Consider the following 20,516-nt stretch of genomic DNA (forward strand, 5'->3'; position numbering starts at 1 on the left):
TAAGGCGGATGTTTGTTAATATTTATTGGTCAGGTAATGGCCACAGAAAAAAGCAATTCCCCTAAACTTGCTAGTATCTGCAGTCAGGGCAATAATTAAAAAAGGTTTAAAAGAGCTCAAACTGTGACAGACAAGGATGGAGGATGACCTAGTGAAGAAAAAGTGCCATCTCCACACCAGTTATTAGATTCTATCCCCATGTCCAGCCTGTTTGTTTTTTGTAGATATGGAAGAAAGAAACTTTCCTGTCCTACCATCACATACATAAACTTGTGAACTTGTTAAACTTTAATGAGACTTTAACTGGAACCATGTGCTTTGGTCAGATTTGACCATATTTGAGGTGTAAAAACAAAGGATGAATATGGGCCTACTTTTAAGTACAGAGGGGGATTCGTGATATTGTGGGACCATTTCTCTTCCAAATGATTAATTATCCATATGTCTAACATGCTGAAGTTAAATCTTCTCCGTATTGAACTTGCACAACACAACCAAGAACAGATCGAGAATAAAATTCTGACGTTTCTATTAAAGGGTGTTATTTATCCACAGGAGCCTGGCAGATGTTGATAAGGATGGTCAGCTACGGGCTGAGGAGTTCATTCTGGCCATGCACCTGATAGACATGGCTAAGACTGGACATCCACTGCCTCTCTCGCTGCCTCAGGACCTTATACCCCCCTCCCTCAGGTAGCATACAGGGATGGGTCATTATTTGCAAAAACAAATAGATTACTATAATAAACAAGCTTCTATTTTTCATTTCAGAGGAGGAATTAAGTCCAGTGAGCTTGTCAATGGAACAGGGCCCTACATAAGTCCGGGTTTAATGGACACAACAGAGATCGAACCTGCTCAGAAGAACAAGAACAGTGGTACGGCATTCATGACACTTCATGTTTTGTTAAGTTGTCTCCACTGGTCTCATTACCTTTCTCGTCCTACTCACCTCAGTGTCCTATGAGGACAAGCTGAAGGAGAACTTTGTGCGCGGCAGTGCTGAGCTGGAGAAAAGGCGGCTGGCTCTGGAGGAGGAACAGAGGAAGGAGAGGGAACGCAGGGAGCGGGAGAAGCGGGAGAAGCGGGAAGCCCGAGAGCGAAGGGAGAGGGAGGCCAGGGAGCTGGAGAACAGGAGGAGGCTGGAGGAGGAGAGGCGGCTGGAGCAGCATAGAGAGATAGAGAGAAAAAGAGAGGAGGAGAGGCTGAGGGAGCTGGAGAGGAAGGAGGTATGTGGGAGCAGTTTTGAGATGGGAAAGCATTGAGGTGGCTGCCTTCAGTTGACCATTTGCCTTCGTATGTTCAGGTGGCGAAGCAGGAGATGGAGCGCCAGAGGAGGGAGGAATGGGAGCGAGCAAAGAAAGAGGAGCTGGGAAGGAGAAAAGAGGCGGAGCAAGCGGAAATTTCTCGACTCAGGGCGAAAAAGAAGAGCCTCGAGTTAGAGCTGGAGGCAGTGGTGAGACTGTGCTTAACATTAAAATGAATACCTGCTGGTCAAATCTGGGCCGTTTAATTCCTAGTTTATTGTTTATAAGGGCAACAAGCACAAGCAGATCTCAGACCGTCTCCGTGATGCTCAGAGCAAGAGGCGGATTCAAAAGGCAGAGGTCGACCTCATCAATCAGAAGAGAGACGCTCGCATTGCTGAGATCAACACTCTTCAACTTGAGTTTGAGGTACAAACCTTTCTCTGGCCTCTTCCAAATCTACTCTTACATTTTTATGGTCAATAGCGTTTTAAATATTATCATTTGCTGGCAGAACTGGCAGAGGAAGCTTTCACAGCTCGTCCCAGAGCAACAGCGACTGTCTGAGAAGCTGCGAAACATCAGCCTCAAGCAACTGCCCTGTGAGTCAGACTGTCGCAACATTCAAACATAACACAGGTTGCTGAATTGTCTAATATGTCCCTGACCTCTAACCTTTCTATGTAGCGGCCACTTTAACATCCCTCACCGGGAGCGCAACAGAGTCGAGTGGGAACTGCCGCCGGCTCAAAGATCAGCTGGACATCCTAGAAAGGGAAACAACAGAAAAACTGTCCCAGATGGAGCAGTACAACAAGGAGCTTAAGGTCAGTGGTCAGCACAGAGCAGGATACAGTGTGTAATCAATCAATCAAGCTTTTATTTATTTATTTATAGAGCGTGTATATACATGGAGTATTCTGTGATGCATTATTTTAAAATAGGTGCTTATAGCCAACGTGTTCTGGATTTAATAGATCTCTTTGCATCTCCATGTAATTAGTGCAATCTGTGTTGTAAATCTGGTGTAGAACTAAAGTGTGCAAAAGCAGTGCCTTGCAATTATATTAATTGCTATTGAACTTTAAGTTGTAGCCTGAAACTTTAAGGGATTTTATTGGGCTTTGTTTCAAGATTTGTTCACAGAAAGTTCTGAAAGAGTGCTGTGCATTTGTATTTGCACCCCTTTACTCAGATACCCCTAAATATACAAATAAACAGAATTTGATCCCAGTATAAATCCAGCTGTTCTATGAAGCCCGCACAGGTTTCATACAGACTATTAGTGACAAACAGCATCAGGAAAAACCAAGGAACACAACAGGGAGAAGGTTGTGGAGACGTTTTAAACAGGGTTGGGTTATAAAACAATTTCCCAAGCTGTGAACATCTAGCACTGTTCAGTACATCATGTGGAACAGCTTGTGCATACCTACAAGGACATGGCTGTTAAACTGTTAAACTGATAGGCTGGAAACAAAGAGCATTAATTAGAGGAGCACCCATTAAGCCCTTGGTAACTCTGGACAAGCTGCAAAGATCCACAGCCTTGGTAAAAGAATCTGTTGAGAATCAGTGCTCTGGTCAAAATGAGACCAAAATTGAACTTTTAGGCCAACATGCAAAACATTATGTTGTTGAGAACTGTCAGCACATCACCCTAAACACACCATCCCAGTTATGAACCATGTCAATGGCAGCATCATCCTATTATTTTGTGCATTTTTGCAATAAAAACCATGCTTCCTTATGTAATTGGTGTCCTAAAGAAGCCTGTTTCATTATGGGTTGCTCTTAAAAGCAGCATTTGTGTTTTTGTGGCTGTGACTGCATGACACTGCAGTTGCAGTGTCGTACTGTTGTCAAAAAAAGACTGCAAGAATTTGTTAATTTCTTTTGTTATTACCTCAATAAATACCACACAATATTGTGATAAAATTTGAAGTCCATGCTGCTTATCCCTGCTCAGCAGTTCTTATGTTTGTCCCTGTCATGTTCTGCATTTGTCCAGATGGTGGATTCATTAAGATTAGCTGAAAGACTACACAGATTTCTTTTATTACCTTGTACAATTTCCCTGTTCATTGCCAAGTGTATATGTTTTATCTCATTCATGTAATTGGGAATTGTTCCCCTCCTTTGTGTTCTATCTTTCTCTTATTTCACACTGCACTTATTGTGATACGTAGAAATAACAGATTAAAAATGCCTCTCGAGTAAAAACAGAAACTGCGGAATAAGATTTTGAAGCACAGCAAACCACGTTGTGTTATTATTTGCAAAAACTTGCAGACTCAGAAACATACATTAGCTGCTAAACAGGCTGTAGTTCAGGCTGTAGTACCTATGAAAATTATGCATTGCTCTATAAAAGGCAATATGTAGGTAATTCTCAGACTTGCAGCATCAATCTTCCTCTTCTGCCCAGTTTAACTGCATGATTTCTTGACTGCTGTTAGAGCTTTTAACCCTTGTCTTCTTCTTTCTCTTCCTTGCTGCCAAACCTGGATCTTTTTGTACTTTACATATTTTGTTTTTTATGTGTGCATTATTTGCCTTTACCTTCCATCAATCCACGTTTTTCCGTCTTTATTAAATGTTTTTTCATCCCATCTACTACATTCTGCTTTCATCCCCTCCATCCATTTTTCTTCTCTTTTTGTCATTCCAACGTGTGTTTTACTGCATAGCTTGGGGATATGGATGACTGCCTCTTGCGAGGCCTTCTCACCCTGCTGGCCTGCCTCAGCCAGCTCTTCCTCCTCATCAAGGTTATCCCTCCTCCTTTTTTCACCTCCCACTATGTTATCTTTTTCAACAATCCCTCTAAACTGTCTTTTTTCTCAGACATCTTCACCTCCTATGTTCTCTTCAGCCACAATCTTCACTCTTTTCAATTTCATCCAACAATAACATGCATGTTCTGTGTAAACAGGATGTTCCCTCAGGGTAAAACACACATCCATACATAAAATGTTAAATTTGCTCCATTTCTGTTTTAGACAGCTCATGTACATACAGCACATCCAATGTATATGCATGTTACCTTGAGTTTCAAAGTAAACATCAGTTTTGAAGACTTTTAAATTCATATATTAGTGGGTTTAACGTTGTTCTGAGAGAAATCCTCATGTGTCCTTTGCATTGCATGCTCTTGCCTGCACCAGGAGCTGCGGGAGAAGCAGACGAAGCAGCAGGCCATCCTGGATGACCTGCACAGAGTGAAAGAGGAGAAACTGAGGGAGTTGCAGAAGCGCAGGGAGGAGGAGAAAGAAAGGAGACGGAGAGAGGAAGCAGAAGCAGCAAGGTGAATCTGGTGATCTGTTAACTCAATCTCCTTCTGCATCTCTCCTATGAAATTGTTGTTTGCATGTTTTTCACACCTAAATTGGGTTATAAAAACACTTACGTTTGCTTTTTGCAGACTGGCGAAGCTGGAGGAGGAGAAGAGAGAGCAAGAACGGAGGGAACAAGAGAAGAGGGAGAAGGAGGAAGAGGAGGCACAGCAGAGGAGGCTCCAGGAGGAGCAGAGGGCTAGACAGAGGGAGGAGGAGAGGGATGCGCAGGCTCGCCTCCGAGCAGCCCAGGAGAAAGCGCAGGAGGAGGAGAAGAGACGGAGGGAGGAGGAGGAAAGGAAGAAGAGGCAGTTGGAAGAGGAGATGAAACAAAAAGAAATGGAGGAAAAGAGGAAAAAGGAAGAGCAGGAGAGAGGAGTAGCGCAGCTAACCACGTACAGAGCCCTGTACTCCTTCGTTGCCCGCAACGCCGATGAGCTGAGTATAGATGCAGACTGTCCCATAGAGGTAAGAGACACACACGGTGCTAAATAAGCTCTTCCTTCTGCAAGCAAAGTGTCCCCAGCAGCAGCTGGAGCCAAAGAGAGAACCTCTGAGAGGTTTTTCGCTCCTGTTGCATCCTTTTTTCTCTAAACATACCAAAGCTAATTCACCCTAAATTCACTAAATCCTCTTGAAAGTATTTTTTATAACTGGCCTATTTCACCTAGTAATTTGCTTCACACTGCTTCTAGATCCAACAACGTCTTTGTTAAGCTGTCAAAATACAGATATGCTGCTTTAAATGCTAAAATGAAGGCTTAAAATAAGGGGTACTGAATTTTGGAGAAAGGTTTGTCGTTCACTCATGTCACTATTCACAGTAACTTACCATTTATAAAACTTTTGCTAGTAATTGTCTATCTATAAATACATAATTATCAATTTATGTTATATCTGAAATGCTCTTTGTCTTATCGTCATATTTCTGCTGCAACATGCAGCTGAACCATCTGAAACTGACTATGTGAGGCAGTAGGAGTTATCACTGTGATATGTTTGTGTGGCGGGTATCTGAAACTCTATCCATCGCCATTTTAACTTTGATTTACTGGGATTAAAGTGTATTTCTCATGATGCAGGTGGATGAGCATACTGTCGGTGAACCTGGTTGGCTGTGTGGGAATTACAGAGGAAAAAGGGGCTGGTTCCCTCAGAGTTATGCAGAGAAATGTCGCAAGCCCTTTGAGATGGCCCCTGTCTCTTCAGGAAAAACACCTAGTCTTCCACCTTTAAATGCAAGGTTTGTCAAACTTTTACTTTCTATATAGAAATATGTAGAAGTGCCATAAAGCATGTTGAACAAGGGTGATCTCTCCTTCCTGTTTTATCCAGAAACCCAGTTTTGGATGCAGCAGAGGACAGCACTGTTTCTCTCTTTTCACATGCTTCACAGGTGAGGCAGGCTTGACTAAACTGTGCTTTAATCCTAGACATACATTGTTTTATTAAAGCTGCTGTTGTTTCTTATCATGCCACATATATCAGCATGTGTTTTATGATGATTTAAACTTTAGAATTGTAAATGATGTGCAACATTTAGATATGCATCAGGAAAGAGTACATCGACTTGTGTTTTTTTTTCTTATTTAATACTTAATGATCACATGACCATCTAGGAATAAAAGTCTAAGGTTCTATTGAAGTCATCGAGGTCCCCCCAGAAAAAAAAAAAAAAAAATTACCTTAATTAATTAGAATATAGTCCAACTCCGCTGCCATGTCAGTTGCTCTAAATGTTCAGCATGCCAAAGTGAGTCAATCTTCATGAATGTAGACAGTGCATCTGCATAGTGTAGCATGTGACAGTTTATAAAAAAAGATAAAATAAAACAATATACACATTTCTGAGAACTGTGCTTTACAAAACTTTTTTTTTTGCTTCAATTTTAATGATAGTTTTCACTTTAATTAGTTTATGAATCTTATGTTTACTTGTTTTTCTGCTTTCCTGAGGGAGGCGGTATTTTCTGACCCAGATTTTATGGCAGTGACATTTGTCATTTGAATAAACAACTACTGCACCTGAGCAGTATGTTAGTAGAGACGACTGGTCTTTATGCGCCATAGCATAACAAAGGTTTTGTAAAAATTAAATGTTTGTTGCTGTCTGTTTCTTGTTGTTTATTTTGGCTATCGTTGGTAGGAACAGAAGTGGGTCTGTGTCAGCCTCTGCTGCTGGCCCCCCCACACACACACAAACACAAGCAATGCTGTACATTTAAAGCGTCCCTCTGTAAGGAGTTATCGTCTCGCTGCCTTTCAGTAGGTTACACATACATGGACTTCTGTCCATCTCACAACAGTGTCAGTATTTTTATCCATCGTAACCTTTATATCATATGGCAAAATCTTCACACACAAGGCCCTGCAAACCTTTTTCAGATTTTGTCAGGTTATAACCTCGAATATCAGTGTAAAGTATTGGGATTTTATAAAATTGGTCAAAAGAAAGTACAGAATAACTGTGAAGCTGAAGGAAAATTCTGGCTTTGTTGAACCACTTTTTGCTGCAGTTATAGCTGCAATTCTGTACCAGCTTTTCACATTCAGAGACTGAAAAATGTGCCTGTTCTTTTCTGTAAACTAACTCCAGCTCAGCCAGATCCAGTTTGCTTGAGCTCTTATTGTCCTGCCAGAAGGTAAACCTCATCGACAGGCCTTAACTCTTCTACTGCCTCCAAACAGGTTTTCTAAACAGGTTTTTCTTCTGAGATTCAGCTCTATCCATCTTCCCAATCAACTCTTTTCAGTTTCCCTGGCACTAGTGAAGAAAACCATCCCCACAGGATGACAACCCCACCACCATGTCTTTGCATAAGGATGATGTGCAGTGTTAGTTTTCGTCCACACATAGCAGATATAGGCCGGCAAGATGAATTTTGGTCTCATCACATAAGAGCACCTTCCGCATGTTTGTTGTGCCCCCTAAGTGACTTGTAGCAAACGTCAAATGGGACTCAAATGAGATTAAATTACTCTGAGGAGGACTCTATTTATAATTAATTGACTTCTGAAGTCAATTGATTGCACTAGATTTTACTTGTTTTCAGATTAAGGTGACTGAGAATTGATGCCACACTTTTTAGATTTGTATTTGGTAAAATTTAGAAAAATACATGAAAAGTTAAAAGGGTATGAATACCTCTGCAAGGCACTGTAAATGTGTTTTTTGGTTACATTAGTTATATAACTAAGTTGTTCAGCTGTCATTCATTATTGACACTCTTCCATTCTGCATTTTTTCACCCTAGTTCTCAGTTCTTCTCTCTGCTCGCGCCATCTCTTCATGGTCGCCCGCTTTAGAAAATCATCTCAGACCTTCCTTAGACATGGGCGGTGCTCTGCTGAGCTTCTCGCAGGGGGAACTCATCAGTGTGCTGCAGCAGAGGGACGACTGGTGGTTAGGACAGCTCAACGGGACGCGGGGATGGTTCCCAAAAAGCTACGTCACCCCAGAGCCAGGTGGCAACGCAGAGTACGAAGACACACATGGGAACACGTACCTCAGTTTAACGTTGAAATGTTGTCCATTGCTGGATTCTTAAGATATTTGTCGTTCTGATTGTAGTGTGGAAACAACAGACTCATGTGATTCTGTTCAGTTAGAGGGTGAGTATCGTTCATCATCCTGTCTGTACAAAAAAAAATCATTGTCAAACTTTGCACAGCAGTCTCAGATGCGGCTTCGCATGGACTCTTCATAGTTTGTTCTGATCATTGTCTGTCTGAACCAGAGTATGTGGCTCTGTACACATATGAGAGCCCAGAGACGGGCGACTTGACGTTTGATGAAGGAGACGTCATCATGGTGATGGAGAGAGAAGGAGAGTGGTGGAGAGGATGCATTGGTGACCAGACGGGATTGTTTCCCTCCAACTACGTACGACCTGTTGAGCCAGAGGTGAGAACAACTGGGTCACTTTTCAAAATGTGTCATCCCGTGTGGTGTTGCTCCTTCTCAACAAGATGCAGTTAACTCCAACAACAAAATTCTTAGTCTAATATGTATTAAACTGTTTAAACATGTTAAATAATTAAATTTTTAATTGCTGCAGAAAATTATCCCTTTATTGTACAGTACAGTGCCTTGTAAAGGTTATTTTTCACATTTCCATTTTCAATTTTCTACAATTTCTTACAACCATATTTTATTGAAATTTTATGCAACGGACCAACACTGTGTAAAACAAAAGTGCACGCATTTGTATTTATCCCCTTAAGACAGTATTTGTAGAAACATTTTTTGCTCAAGTCTTTTGGATGTGTCTCTACAAGCTTTGCACATCTACAGACTGAAACCTTTTCTCGTTTAGGCTTGATGTCCCATTCCTCAGCCTCAAGCCTTTTGCATCTTCCCTCAGGATTTTATACAGCATTGCAGGGATTTCCAACACTATTTATTTTCCTATCAACTCTAACCAGCTTTCCTGTTCCTGCTAAAGGAAAAACCATTCCCACTGCATGATGCTGCTGCTACCATGCTTCACAGTGATGGGAGCATTGTGCTCAGTCTGATGAGCAGTGTTTTTTTTTTTTTAGCATTTTGCTTTTAGTCCATGAAGAGGAATTTTGGTCTCATCTTACCAGATCCTTCTCCATACCTTTCTCCCTGACCTAAGGCCTTCCTACAACAACTGTATTAAAACTTTAAATAATACACAGGTGGACTGTATTTACTAATTAGGTGACTTCTGAAGCCAGTTGCACTTGATTTTGTGTAGGGGTATTAGAGTAAAGGACGCAGAATACAACTGCACAATACGCTTTTATATTGATTTGTTAAAAAAACTATTAACATTTTTTATTTTTCTTCCATTAACAATTATATCCTTCTTTTTGTTGATATGTCACATAAAATCCCAGTAAAATACATTAAGATTTGTGTGGTAGTGTGACAAAATGTGACAAATATCTGAGTATTAATACATTTACAAGGCACTGTAAACTTTTGTTGCAGGATAAATGTTTTTGTAGTACATAATGCAATTTAGATTATTTTTTATGTTATTGCAATAGTTAAATACTTATTTTACTTTTGTTCACTAATGCTAGGCATTGACACCTGGAGTTTCAAGCAGGAAACCTGGTGAGGAAACAGCCCTTCACTTCCTTCCATTTAATTCAAAGAGGTCATGAGTCAGGTGGATAAATGTCGATCTAAATTCATTGTTGCTTATTTTTGCTTGATTAACAGAGATTGTTCAGGCTGTCGCTGCCATGGAGGCCCCCATGGCTTATCAGCTGACTCTGTCTCCAGGACAACTGATTGTGGTCAGGGCCAAAAACTCCACCGGGTGGTGGTTGGGGGAACTGCAGGTCAGACATCACAGCCTGGTGGGGGCAAGAATTGCATCTTGTTTTTAAATATGACACCACAGAAATTATTCTTATAATAATATAATTATTAAATCCAAAACGTATCTTAAACACCAAATCACAACAGATTTCTTTAAACATAGGCACAGCTAGCAGTCTTGGTGGCTTTGTTTATGCTGACTGGCAGCTGCATGTAAAGCTGCTCATAGGCTGACAGCAGTGTTAAAAAGGTTGTTCATGTACAGCTGGTATACCTCTGGTTACTGCTCAGTAAGTTTGGTGAGGTAAATATGATTCTCAACAATTAATTCTAATAATAAACTGTGACAGTTCAGTATAAATTGCAGCTTTTATCATTTTTCAGGTCTGTATTAGTATGGAAAAAAAGAAACTTAAGAATGGAATGCTATTTGCATTTCCAGATATTATTCCTTTTTTCATTTTCTGAAGGATAAACAATTTTTTAAAATGATTTTTTTTTCACTGATTTATTTATAAAATTACATTCTTTAGCTTTGACTTGCAATCAGTATTTTAAGTTTTGAATATCCAAAAAATTGCCATTTCACTGCAACTTTTGACCTCCAGTTCACTTAAAATCAGGTTTTAAAATGGGACCTGTGGTTCTCATGGTGACCACGATCAAAGGTGGTACAGATGCCAAATAAAATTTATTATTTTTTACTAGTTTTGTTTTTACAAACATTGTGAAGGTATCATGAGTTCACAAATCGATTTATGCCCAATTTGAGACATCTGAGCCTCTTGAGAGTTTGAAATGGAAATGGTCTGTGTTAGTTTAAATGAAACAAAAAGCAGTAAAACAGCCCTATGCACATTACTAAATTAGAAGCCAAATTCAGCATCATATCATAATTTGTGGAAGATACAAATAATTAAAAATGTTTATTAAATTAGCATTTTTAATATTAATGTTCAGTCCTCAGATGCCCAGAATGGTATACAAACTGTTGGATGGAGTTTTTGTGTGAAAATTGTTAAGGAAGCATGAATAATCCTTGTAAAATAACTTGTAAAATCAACTAATTACATTTTTCATTTAGAACCCAAACCAAATAAAGCTGTTGTGTAATGGACTCTTGGTCACTCTTATTTACCTCGCCAGGCTCGGGGCAAAAAAAGACAAAAAGGCTGGTTTCACTCCTCCTATGTCAAGCTCCTGGGACCATCCAGTACCAAGATCTCCCTCTCCCCTCTGCCAGGTGACTGCCAACACAACTCTACCTAACGTGAAGTCATCGTTAATGGTTTTAGTCCGGTTTATTTTCTCAACACTACTGATAAGTGCATGGATTTCTGCATGTGTCTGGTGATAAAACCTCATTTTTTTCAACCAGTTTTCCAAACCCATTAGAATAACTTCAGAATACGGCGAAAATTAAGTACTGTACTGTGCCTTGCAACAATTTGAACTTTTTCACATTTTGTTACGTTGCAACCACAATTGTCAATGTATTTTAGAGGGAATTATTTGTCAAATACCAACATAACGGCAAAGTGGGAGAGAAAGTATAAATCTTTTACACATTTTTACAACTTTTACAAGTTTAACTTTAGTGAACAAACAGCACCATGAAGACCACGGAACACACTAGACAGTTCAGGAATACAGTTGTGAAGTAGTTTAAAGCATAGTTAGGTTATTAAATAATATTCCAAGCTTTGAACATCTCAGAGCTCTGTTCAATCCATCATTACCAAAAGGAAGGAGTATGGAACAACTGGACAAGACGAACATTAATCAGAGAAGCAGCCAAGAGGTCCATGGTAATTCTGGAGGAGCTTCAGAGATCCACTGCTCAGGTTGGAGAATCTGTTGATAGGACAACTTTCAGCCAAATAAGAAAACCTGTTAGAGGCTGCAGAAGACTTAAGACTCAGGTGGGAGTCAGTAGAATAACAGCCCTAATCATACAACCAGAGATTTAATGGGGTATTCATATTACAGAATGGCTCAGTCAAAGTCAAGACCTAAATCCAATAAAGAATCTGAAGCAAGGTTTGAACATTGCTCTTCACAGATGTCATCATTGCAGTCCTTCCACTTGGCTAGAAAATGTGGAAAGGTTCAAAAGGTGTGAATATGTTTGCATGCCATTGTATATCAAGGCTTGCAGAACACTAAAACTTATTTGCAACTTCTAGTTTATGTAGTTGGAATAAACTTATAAGCTACCAATAGACGGTATCACCTCAATGACCACTACTCATTTCCTCCTTGTAAACTGATGCCTCATTAATATTCTGTATCTCTCCCCCATATATATCAAGTGTGCCAAGTTATTGCAATGTACGACTACACTGCTGCTAATCAGGATGAGCTCAGCTTCTCCAAGGGTCAGCTCATCAACATCCTCGACAAGACCAACCCCGACTGGTGGAAAAGCGAAGCCAACGGGGTCACGGGCCTGCTGCCCACCAATTATGTCAAGATGACAACAGAGTCAGACCCCAGCCAGCAATGTAAGTAAACCTCATGTGTGTTTTTAACAAACAATTCTCATAGAAAAAGTGTTTTTTCTGTTGCCGAATTTACACGAAAAGCAGCAATTCACACCAGCAGCTGGAATAACTGTGTGAGAGCTTATGCTAAGGAGAAGATAAAGCTGCAAATACACAGAAACACATGCAAAGTTTTACTTTCTTACCAGTCACCTTGGTTCGATCCAGGTACATTAAACTCCTCATCCATATCAGAGCCTGGAGATGCTTATGGTAAGCCAGTTTTTTTCAGTCACAGAGGGAGTTGGTGTTCCCCTATGCTTAAAAGATCTGATCCCAAACTTTTTTCACTGATAACTGCAGAAATGAATGAAATCTTCTAACCTTTGCAGTAGAAAATTAAAAAGGGAGGAATCGGGTATTTTAAGTTTTCCCATTTTAAAGATCATTTAAAGGAATAATACAATATATTCATTCTGAGCTTTTTTGCCAAGAGTCTGACGTGTTAAAATCTTTCAATTCAACAATCTCTGAGCAAAAAAGTAAAATGTATTTCCCATAATTTTAGACCCTTACAAATCAAGTGGAAATTTCACTGATAATTTCAGATTAACCTGCATTAATCAATTCTCTCACATTTCTGGAAATTTAATTGATGAGTTGATTCAACTCTTTTCCAATGTACATTCAGCACCGATTCATTCATGCAGCACCTTCTAAAAATATTCAATATTCAGACCTCTTACAAAAACAAACTGTAATGTATTTTATCAAGATTTTATATCATAGGCCAACACAAAATAGTACATAATTGTGAAATGAAAGGAAATTGAAGCTTTCACATCTATCTCAAACCATGTATGCTTTTCCTTCCACTTCATAATCATCTACTATGAATAAAACACATGGAAGTTTCTGGTTGTAACGTGACAAAATGTGAAAAATTTCAAGGGGGTACGAAGAAATTTGAAAGGCGCCATAGCTGGTTTTAAACAAGTGTTTAATAAGAAGTGTGTGTTCAAATTAGTATTCATAGGATGTGTGTTTTTGCCCATCGCAGCACATTTCTTGTTAACAAGAGAGGACACAGTTGACATTTAATTAGGCCGAGCTCGTCAAAGCCACACTTGCTAAAAACAATGAAATTTTCACTTTAACGAACATGTTCTTATGGACGCACACCCCCAGCACACACACGCTCTGCACTTTGCTGCAGAAATGAGCGGTAATAAATGACGGCTACGCTCCAGCTCGTAATGATTAGTACCAACATTTACATTTCCAGAAATGCATTATTAATGCATGCACATGTAAGAGTCCTGCATTAATATTTAAACTATATTAACCATCTGCTGTCTCTTTTCCCTTTTTTTCCATCTCACTCATCTCCCCAACTCCTCCACTTCATCCATTTTTTTTCTCCTTCCGTAGGACAGTAGTGCTGGTTTTCCTCTCTTCTTCCTCCCCTCTTCCTCTGTTGTCTCCCCCCACCGCCCCTGTCTGAACCAATAGCCTTGTGGCAACAGGAAGCCCGGCTGCCAGCAAGAACAGAACAGTCCAGCTCCTCACTTTCCTCTTGAATTATTCGGGACTTTGGTGTCCTTTGCTCCTCTGTTGCAATCCCTCTTTTTATTGTTTTGCTTCTTACCTTCTCCACTTTAGATTTATTCCCATTAGGCATTGATTTCTTGCCCTGGTCCCCTTAACTTTCTCCTGTTTCCCTCCACTGATTAACAAAGGGACTCTGGTGGCGGCAGCTAGACACAAGCAGAGGGGACGTTTTGTACCTTTAACACAGAAATATGGAAAGTATAGTTTAATACAGAAACAGGCAGGCCCGAAATCCTTCATCCACATACCAAAGTTGGATACATTGGGATTTCCTTAATTGGTTAATCATTTTGTTAATGACTGGAAATGATATAAACAAGTGGCAAAACTAAAATTTGTTTTTAAGCTTTTAAAAATAAATTAATCTGTATGTATTATTATTTGTTGTTGAAAATGCCATATTTAAAGGTTTTTGTACATTTCTTTAGTAATTGCCTTTATTTGCCATCACTGCAAATAAGCAATTCTTACCTCACCTTCCATAGTCATTGGCAAACTGGTAAAGCCAGTCAAGTTATAAAACCTACTTTGGCCATTAAAGGGTTAGAATGCAATCAAAAACCTATGGATCAAATGAAAATGAACAATAAATCAAATTTCGGTATCCATGTGAGTAATTTTGGGCCTAACTCTAAAAAGGAACTGGAATAAATTAGTTATAAGGTATTGAATATAACATGTAAGTCATTTAGTTTTCTGTATTAAGCGTATGAATTAGTGCTATAATAGTATTTTAATAGTCTCACTCATTCTTGCACTAACAACACTAAACCTTGCTGAAATGGACCAATGAGAAGATTCACTGTTGCTTAAATCGCTTCGGTTGATGCTCGCTGTCACATTGCTTTGATTAAAACTACTTGAATGCTATTTTTATGACTTAGTTCTTAGGCGCTCCTATGTGCTATTACTGCTTCATAGTATTTCAACTTTTAAGTACTGAACTGTGATATCACCAGCAAAAAAAGAACAAACAAAACCCCATTAGAATACAGTGCAACATTGTACTGATAGGACAACAGTGCGCTGCTGACATTTACATGTTAGTTTTGCAAAGTTTGAACCTCTAAGACTTGAATGACCAGCTGAATCTTCCGCGGCTCTTTTGCTTCAGCTTTTAGCTACTTTTTCATTTACACCTATGCAATCATCCAGAGAGGGTGCCCCAATGTGAGAGGTGCTTTTCTTTAATTTAATGCAGTCTTCTTGGTAGCAGTCTTGTTAGCATTGCTTGGTATGTTGTGTTCATGCACTGCAACTACAATGTGCCTCACTCAGTGCATTAACTGTAAATACAACATTGAAGGACTGATAATAAAGGATGATTTTGACACATGCACTTGTGGAGTGTTTTTATATGCTTTGTTGTGTGCGATGCACCTTGGGTGTTCTCTTGTGCTCGTGTGACTCTTTGTGACTTTGCATGTGCATGTGTTTGTGCGCGTTTGGGTGAAAACAGGGTGTGCAGACCTGATCACGCTGGACACAATGAGTCCTCAAGAAAGGAAGAGACAGGGTTATATACATGAGCTCATTCACACCGAGGAGACCTACGTGGAGGATCTGGAGCTGGTCCTAGAGGTACAAAACGAATATTTCTTTAAAGTTACCTGAATTGATATAGCTACAGCTGCTTCATTTTATGTTTGGACTGTTGATGGGTGCTCAGGTATTCTACAAGCCCATGTCTGAGTCAGGTCGCTTGACAGAAGCTGAGATGGGAGCGATCTTTGTCAACTGGAGGGAGTTGATTATGTGCAACACCAGATTGCTCAAGTAGGTATCATATGTGACAATCTAACAGATCCTTGCAAAAGTATTCATAGCTCTTGAACTTTTCCATATTTTGTCCCACAACCAGAGGTTCAGCAGTTTAATGTGCAACCCTAATCTCAGACCACACCATATTTTTGTCAGTTTGGGACTGTTGGATAAAAGATCCTGCAAAAATCATTGGAAGTGACAGATTAATGAAAATACTTTTTTTGTTGTAAATGTGCAAGACATGTATATTCACATTGAGCTGAGGAGTCAAATCGAAGACTTATGGCAGACACTGTTCTGACAGAACCCCAAGGTTCCAACAAATCTAGCAAGGCTTGACTTTTAGCATTATAGATTTTACCTGATATGATAATTCTTCCATTTTTGGCTGGTATCATATGGAAATTGATGTCAGGCGTTATTTAGTCTACAGACTTTTAACTAGCTTGGGACTCATATTTACAGTGCCTTAAAAAAGTATGCATATACAGGGGTTGGACAATGAAACTGAAACACCTGGTTTTAGACCACAATAATTTATTAGTATGGTGTAGGGCCTCCTTTTGCGGCCAATACAGCATCAATTCGTCTTGGGAATGACATATACAAGTCCTGCACAGTGGTCAGAGGGATTTTAAGCCGTTCTTCTTGCAGGATAGTGGCCAGGTCACTACGTGATACTGGTGGAGGAAAACGTTTCCTGACTCGCTCCTCCAAAACACCCCAAAGTGGCTCAATAATATTTAGATCTGGTGACTGTGCAGGCCATGGGAGATGTTCAACTTCACTTTCATGTTCATCAAATCAATCTTTCACCAGTTTTGCTGTGTGTATTGGTGCATTGTCATCCTGATACACGGCACCGCCTTCAGGATACATTGTTTGAACCATTGGATGCACATGGTCCTCAAGAATGGTTCGGTAGTCCTTGGCAGAGACGCGCCCATCTAGCACAAGTATTGGGCCAAGGGAATGCCATGATATGGCAGCCCAAACCATCACTGATCCACCCCCATGCTTCACTCTGGGCATGCAACAGTCTGGGTGGTACGTTTCTTTGGGGCTTCTCCACACCGTAACTCTCTCGGATGTGGGGAAAACAGTAAAGGTGGACTCATCAGAGAACAATACATGTTTCACATTGTCCACAGCCCAAGATTTGCGCTCCTTGCACCATTGAAACCAACGACACAGGAGAGTTGAGGTGCACATTTAATTCTGCCGTGATTTGGGCAGCCGTGGTTTTATGTTTTTTGGATACAATCCGGGTTAGCACCCGAACATCCCTTTCAGACAGCTTCCTCTTGCGTCCACAGTTAATCCTGTTGGATGTGGTTCGTCCTTCTTGGTGGTATGCTGACATTACCCTGGATACCGTGGCTCTTGATACATCACAAAGATTTGCTGTATTGGTCACAGATGCGCCAGCAAGACGTGCACCAACAATTTGTCCTCTTTTGAACTCTGGTATGTCACCCATAATGTTGTGTGCATTTCAATATTTTGAGCAAAACTGTGCTCTTGCCCTGCTAATTGAACCTTCACACTCTGCTCTTACTGGTGCAATGTGCAATCAATGAAGACTGGCTACCAGGTTGGTCCAATTTAGCCATGAAACCTCCCACACTAAAATGACAGGTGTTTCAGTTTCATTGTCCAACCCCTGTATCTTCAGCCAAAAACCCAAAATATATTTGATTGCGATTTTAGATGCTCCGGTAAAGTTGTGGAAATTCACAGTTCAGGTGGGAGAGTCTGACTACAGGATAACCTTTAGCAGTGTGTTGTCTATACCCACGTATTCTTACAGGATCATGGGGTGGCTGGTGCCTATCTCCAGCTGTCCTTGGACAAAAGGTGGGGTACACCTTTTGTCCAAAAGTTGTATAAAAGTTGACAGAATGAAATATGGAACTAAACAAATCAATTGTAGAGAAGCAGCTGTAGCTCTGGCTATGAAATAGTTCAAATCAAAGCATAATCATGTTTTGGCCCAGTCAAAGTCAAAATGTAAATTCAATCTAGGATCTGTGGAAAGGCTTGAAAATTGGTGTTACAAATGCTTCTACCAATCAGTGTTTATTCCCAAAATAATGTCATTCTCTACAGGTGCAAACCTAGTAGAAAAAAACCCAAAATGACTTGCAGCTTTATATTGACTCTCGGATGCTCAATACAAATACACACCACACCTTTAAGATTTTTAATGTAAAAATGTATTGAAAACTGTATTATCCACTACTATGTGTTTGATTGTCACACAAAATTCACCGCGTTTTGAGGTTGTAACGTAAAAAAACGTAAGTGGTATGAACTCTTTTGCAAGGCGCTGCATGTTGAGCAAACAATCTGTAAAACATGTATAACATCCTAATCATTTGTGTATGTCAGTGCTCTGCGTGAACGCAAACAAACAGGGGGACAGAACATGCCAGTTCACCTGATAGGAGACCTACTGGCTTCAGAGCTCGCTCACATGCAGCCTTATATTTGCTTCTGCTCCTGCCAGCTCAATGCTGCAGCCCTCCTGCAGACCAAAACCCACAACCAGCCTGAATTTAAAGATTTTCTCAAGGTACAAATAGTAAATGAGGAATGATCTATTGATGGGAAAAAGCTATTTTTAAAGATATACTTTTTTCTAATAATTTGCTTTCTTTTGAGCAGAAAGTTGCCACAAACTACCGATGCAAAGGAATGCCACTGTCCAGCTTCCTGCTGAAGCCCATGCAGAGACTCACTCGCTACCCTCTGCTCATAAAGAATGTACATTCAAAACATCCTATTCATCATCTTTTTCCTTTCTCCTTTACTTCTTGATGTAACATTGAGCTTCATTCTCTTCCCGTTGCTCAGATCCTTGAGCACACTCCAGACGGCCATGAGGACCGCAAACCCCTGCGAGAGGCCCTGGAGCGAGCCGAGGAGCTGTGCTCTCAGGTCAATGAGGCAGTCAGAGAAAAAGAGAATGTAGACCGCCTGGAATGGATGCAGAACCACATTCAGTGTGAGGGGCCTTTAGAGGTAAATACACTCAGACATGTCAGATATTAATGCATGTCTTTACTGAACCAGGTCTCAAGTATCTCTGAAACTGTCTTGCAGAACCTGTCCTTTAACTCTTTGACTAACTGCCTCGGGCCCCGCAAGTTGCTCCACAGTGGCCGACTGTTTAAGACCAAGAGCAGCAGAGAGCTGTGGGCTTTCCTCTTCAATGATTTCCTCCTCCTCACACACAGTGCCAAACCTTTCTCCTCCTCAGGATCAGAAAAACTGTTCAGCCCCAAGACTAACATACAGCTAAAGATCTATAAGACGGTGAGGCTAAGGGAATGCTTCTGAGAGTGTAACCTCTTGCTCTCCGCAAGAGATTTTTCAAATTTTTGTTTTGTTTACGTCTCGCGTCTCTTTCTAGCCGCTGTTTCTAAATGAGGTTTTGGTGAAAATGCCAGCAGACCCGTCCAGTGATGAGCCGCTCTTTCATGTCTCACACATTGACCGCGTTTACACCCTGAAAACAGAGACTTTAAGCGAGAGGTACTCATGCACGGATGCTGCACTCTATAGCACTATGACCTAGAGTAATGATCGTACACAGGGCTTGTCTTCTTTGTTTTGGTAGGACAGCGTGGGTCCAGAAAATTAAAGCAGCCTCTGAACATTTCATAGAAACAGAGAAGAAAAAGAGAGAGAAGGCATATCAAGGTAAACACAAGCCGTTGGACACACATTTTTACAATGTCTGAATTTGCAATTTGAGTGGGATTTACAGTGTCTTGCAAAAGCATTCGTATCTTTTGAAAATATTGGAAGTGGCGTATGAATAAATCTGGCTCTTTGGAATAACTGGCTCTCTGGAACAAAACAAGACAACAGGTTCTTGAATGAATACAAGTGGAAGAATTCTGGCAGATTATGTTCTAACAGAGCCCGTTTTACAAAGCCACACTTTTGGCATCAAATGATAAAAGTACATGTAGAATTTATCATTTCTTACAATGTCCTTTCAACTAAAAGATTAAATCTGTTTACACTTGAGACATTTAAAAAGACCTCATCAGCAAACACCATAAGGGCTCTTGTTTAGGGTCATGGCACCAAAGGAATGAAAGCAACTGAGCTTTAAGAAAATCCAATGTAAAGATGTGAGTCAGAACATTAAAAATACAGAAAGACGAAACTTACTGGAGCTTGGAGCTTAACAAAGTCTTAACAAGTCATCTTCACAGTTTCCCATAGGCCATGTAGAGGACACAGCAAAAATGTGGCAGAATGGGCTCTGGGTAGATAAGACCAAGACTAACATTATAGCCTACATACAAAACACAATGTTTGGTAAAAAAAAAAAAAAACTAATGCACATTACAATGAACATGGTGAAACATGGTGGTGGCAGTATTATGCTGTGGGAAATGCTTTTCGTCAGCAGGGACAGGGCAGCTGGACAGAGTGGATGGGAAATATGGTGGAGGAAAAGATAAGTTGGAATACTGGGGGCTGAATACAAATACATGCCATGCCTCTTAGATTTTACTTAAAAAGAAAAGAAAGCCATAATTTTTCTTCCACTTCATAAATATTTGAAACTATGTGTTAGTCTACCATATAAAATCAGAAAAAATGCAAAAATGTTAAGGTTGTAACACGACAAAATGTGGAAAGACTCAAGGGGTATGAACATGTTTGCAAGTGCACGCCATAATAAGTAAATACCACAAAACCGCTGTTTTGTCATAATATTGGACATGATTTAGAGAGGAGATGAAATATACATCAC

General features: G+C 40.2%; 1 protein-coding gene across 5 annotated transcripts in view; it reads left to right on the forward strand.

The window, feature by feature from the left end:
• itsn2a (intersectin 2a) overlaps positions 1–20,516 on the forward strand; it is a 53,031-nt gene that overhangs the window by 30,599 nt on the left and 1,916 nt on the right. Inside the window, exons 11-38 of one of the 5 annotated variants that reach the window (XM_047388078.1) lie at positions 556–693; positions 772–878; positions 958–1,229; positions 1,307–1,456; positions 1,536–1,676; positions 1,762–1,849; positions 1,935–2,074; positions 3,938–4,018; positions 4,415–4,554; positions 4,672–5,050; positions 5,665–5,825; positions 5,918–5,978; positions 7,837–8,060; positions 8,154–8,194; positions 8,320–8,486; positions 9,638–9,671; positions 9,780–9,901; positions 11,028–11,124; positions 12,194–12,385; positions 12,593–12,637; positions 15,435–15,556; positions 15,645–15,751; positions 18,131–18,314; positions 18,407–18,505; positions 18,596–18,763; positions 18,845–19,057; positions 19,155–19,276; positions 19,362–19,444. In XM_047388078.1, coding sequence (XP_047244034.1) covers positions 556–693; positions 772–878; positions 958–1,229; positions 1,307–1,456; positions 1,536–1,676; positions 1,762–1,849; positions 1,935–2,074; positions 3,938–4,018; positions 4,415–4,554; positions 4,672–5,050; positions 5,665–5,825; positions 5,918–5,978; positions 7,837–8,060; positions 8,154–8,194; positions 8,320–8,486; positions 9,638–9,671; positions 9,780–9,901; positions 11,028–11,124; positions 12,194–12,385; positions 12,593–12,637; positions 15,435–15,556; positions 15,645–15,751; positions 18,131–18,314; positions 18,407–18,505; positions 18,596–18,763; positions 18,845–19,057; positions 19,155–19,276; positions 19,362–19,444 — 3,878 coding nt within the window. Of the gene's footprint in view, positions 1–555; positions 694–771; positions 879–957; positions 1,230–1,306; positions 1,457–1,535; positions 1,677–1,761; positions 1,850–1,934; positions 2,075–3,937; positions 4,019–4,414; positions 4,555–4,671; positions 5,051–5,664; positions 5,826–5,917; positions 5,979–7,836; positions 8,061–8,153; positions 8,195–8,319; positions 8,487–9,637; positions 9,672–9,779; positions 9,920–11,027; positions 11,125–12,193; positions 12,386–12,592; positions 12,638–15,434; positions 15,557–15,644; positions 15,752–18,130; positions 18,315–18,406; positions 18,506–18,595; positions 18,764–18,844; positions 19,058–19,154; positions 19,277–19,361; positions 19,445–20,516 lie in introns of all 5 variants that reach the window. The other 4 variants (XM_047388079.1, XM_047388080.1, XM_047388081.1 and 1 more) reach the window with 4 other exon arrangements.

The sequence above is a fragment of the Girardinichthys multiradiatus genome, chromosome 15 (genome assembly GCF_021462225.1).
Source record: "Girardinichthys multiradiatus isolate DD_20200921_A chromosome 15, DD_fGirMul_XY1, whole genome shotgun sequence".
Classification (NCBI taxonomy): domain Eukaryota; kingdom Metazoa; phylum Chordata; class Actinopteri; order Cyprinodontiformes; family Goodeidae; genus Girardinichthys; species Girardinichthys multiradiatus.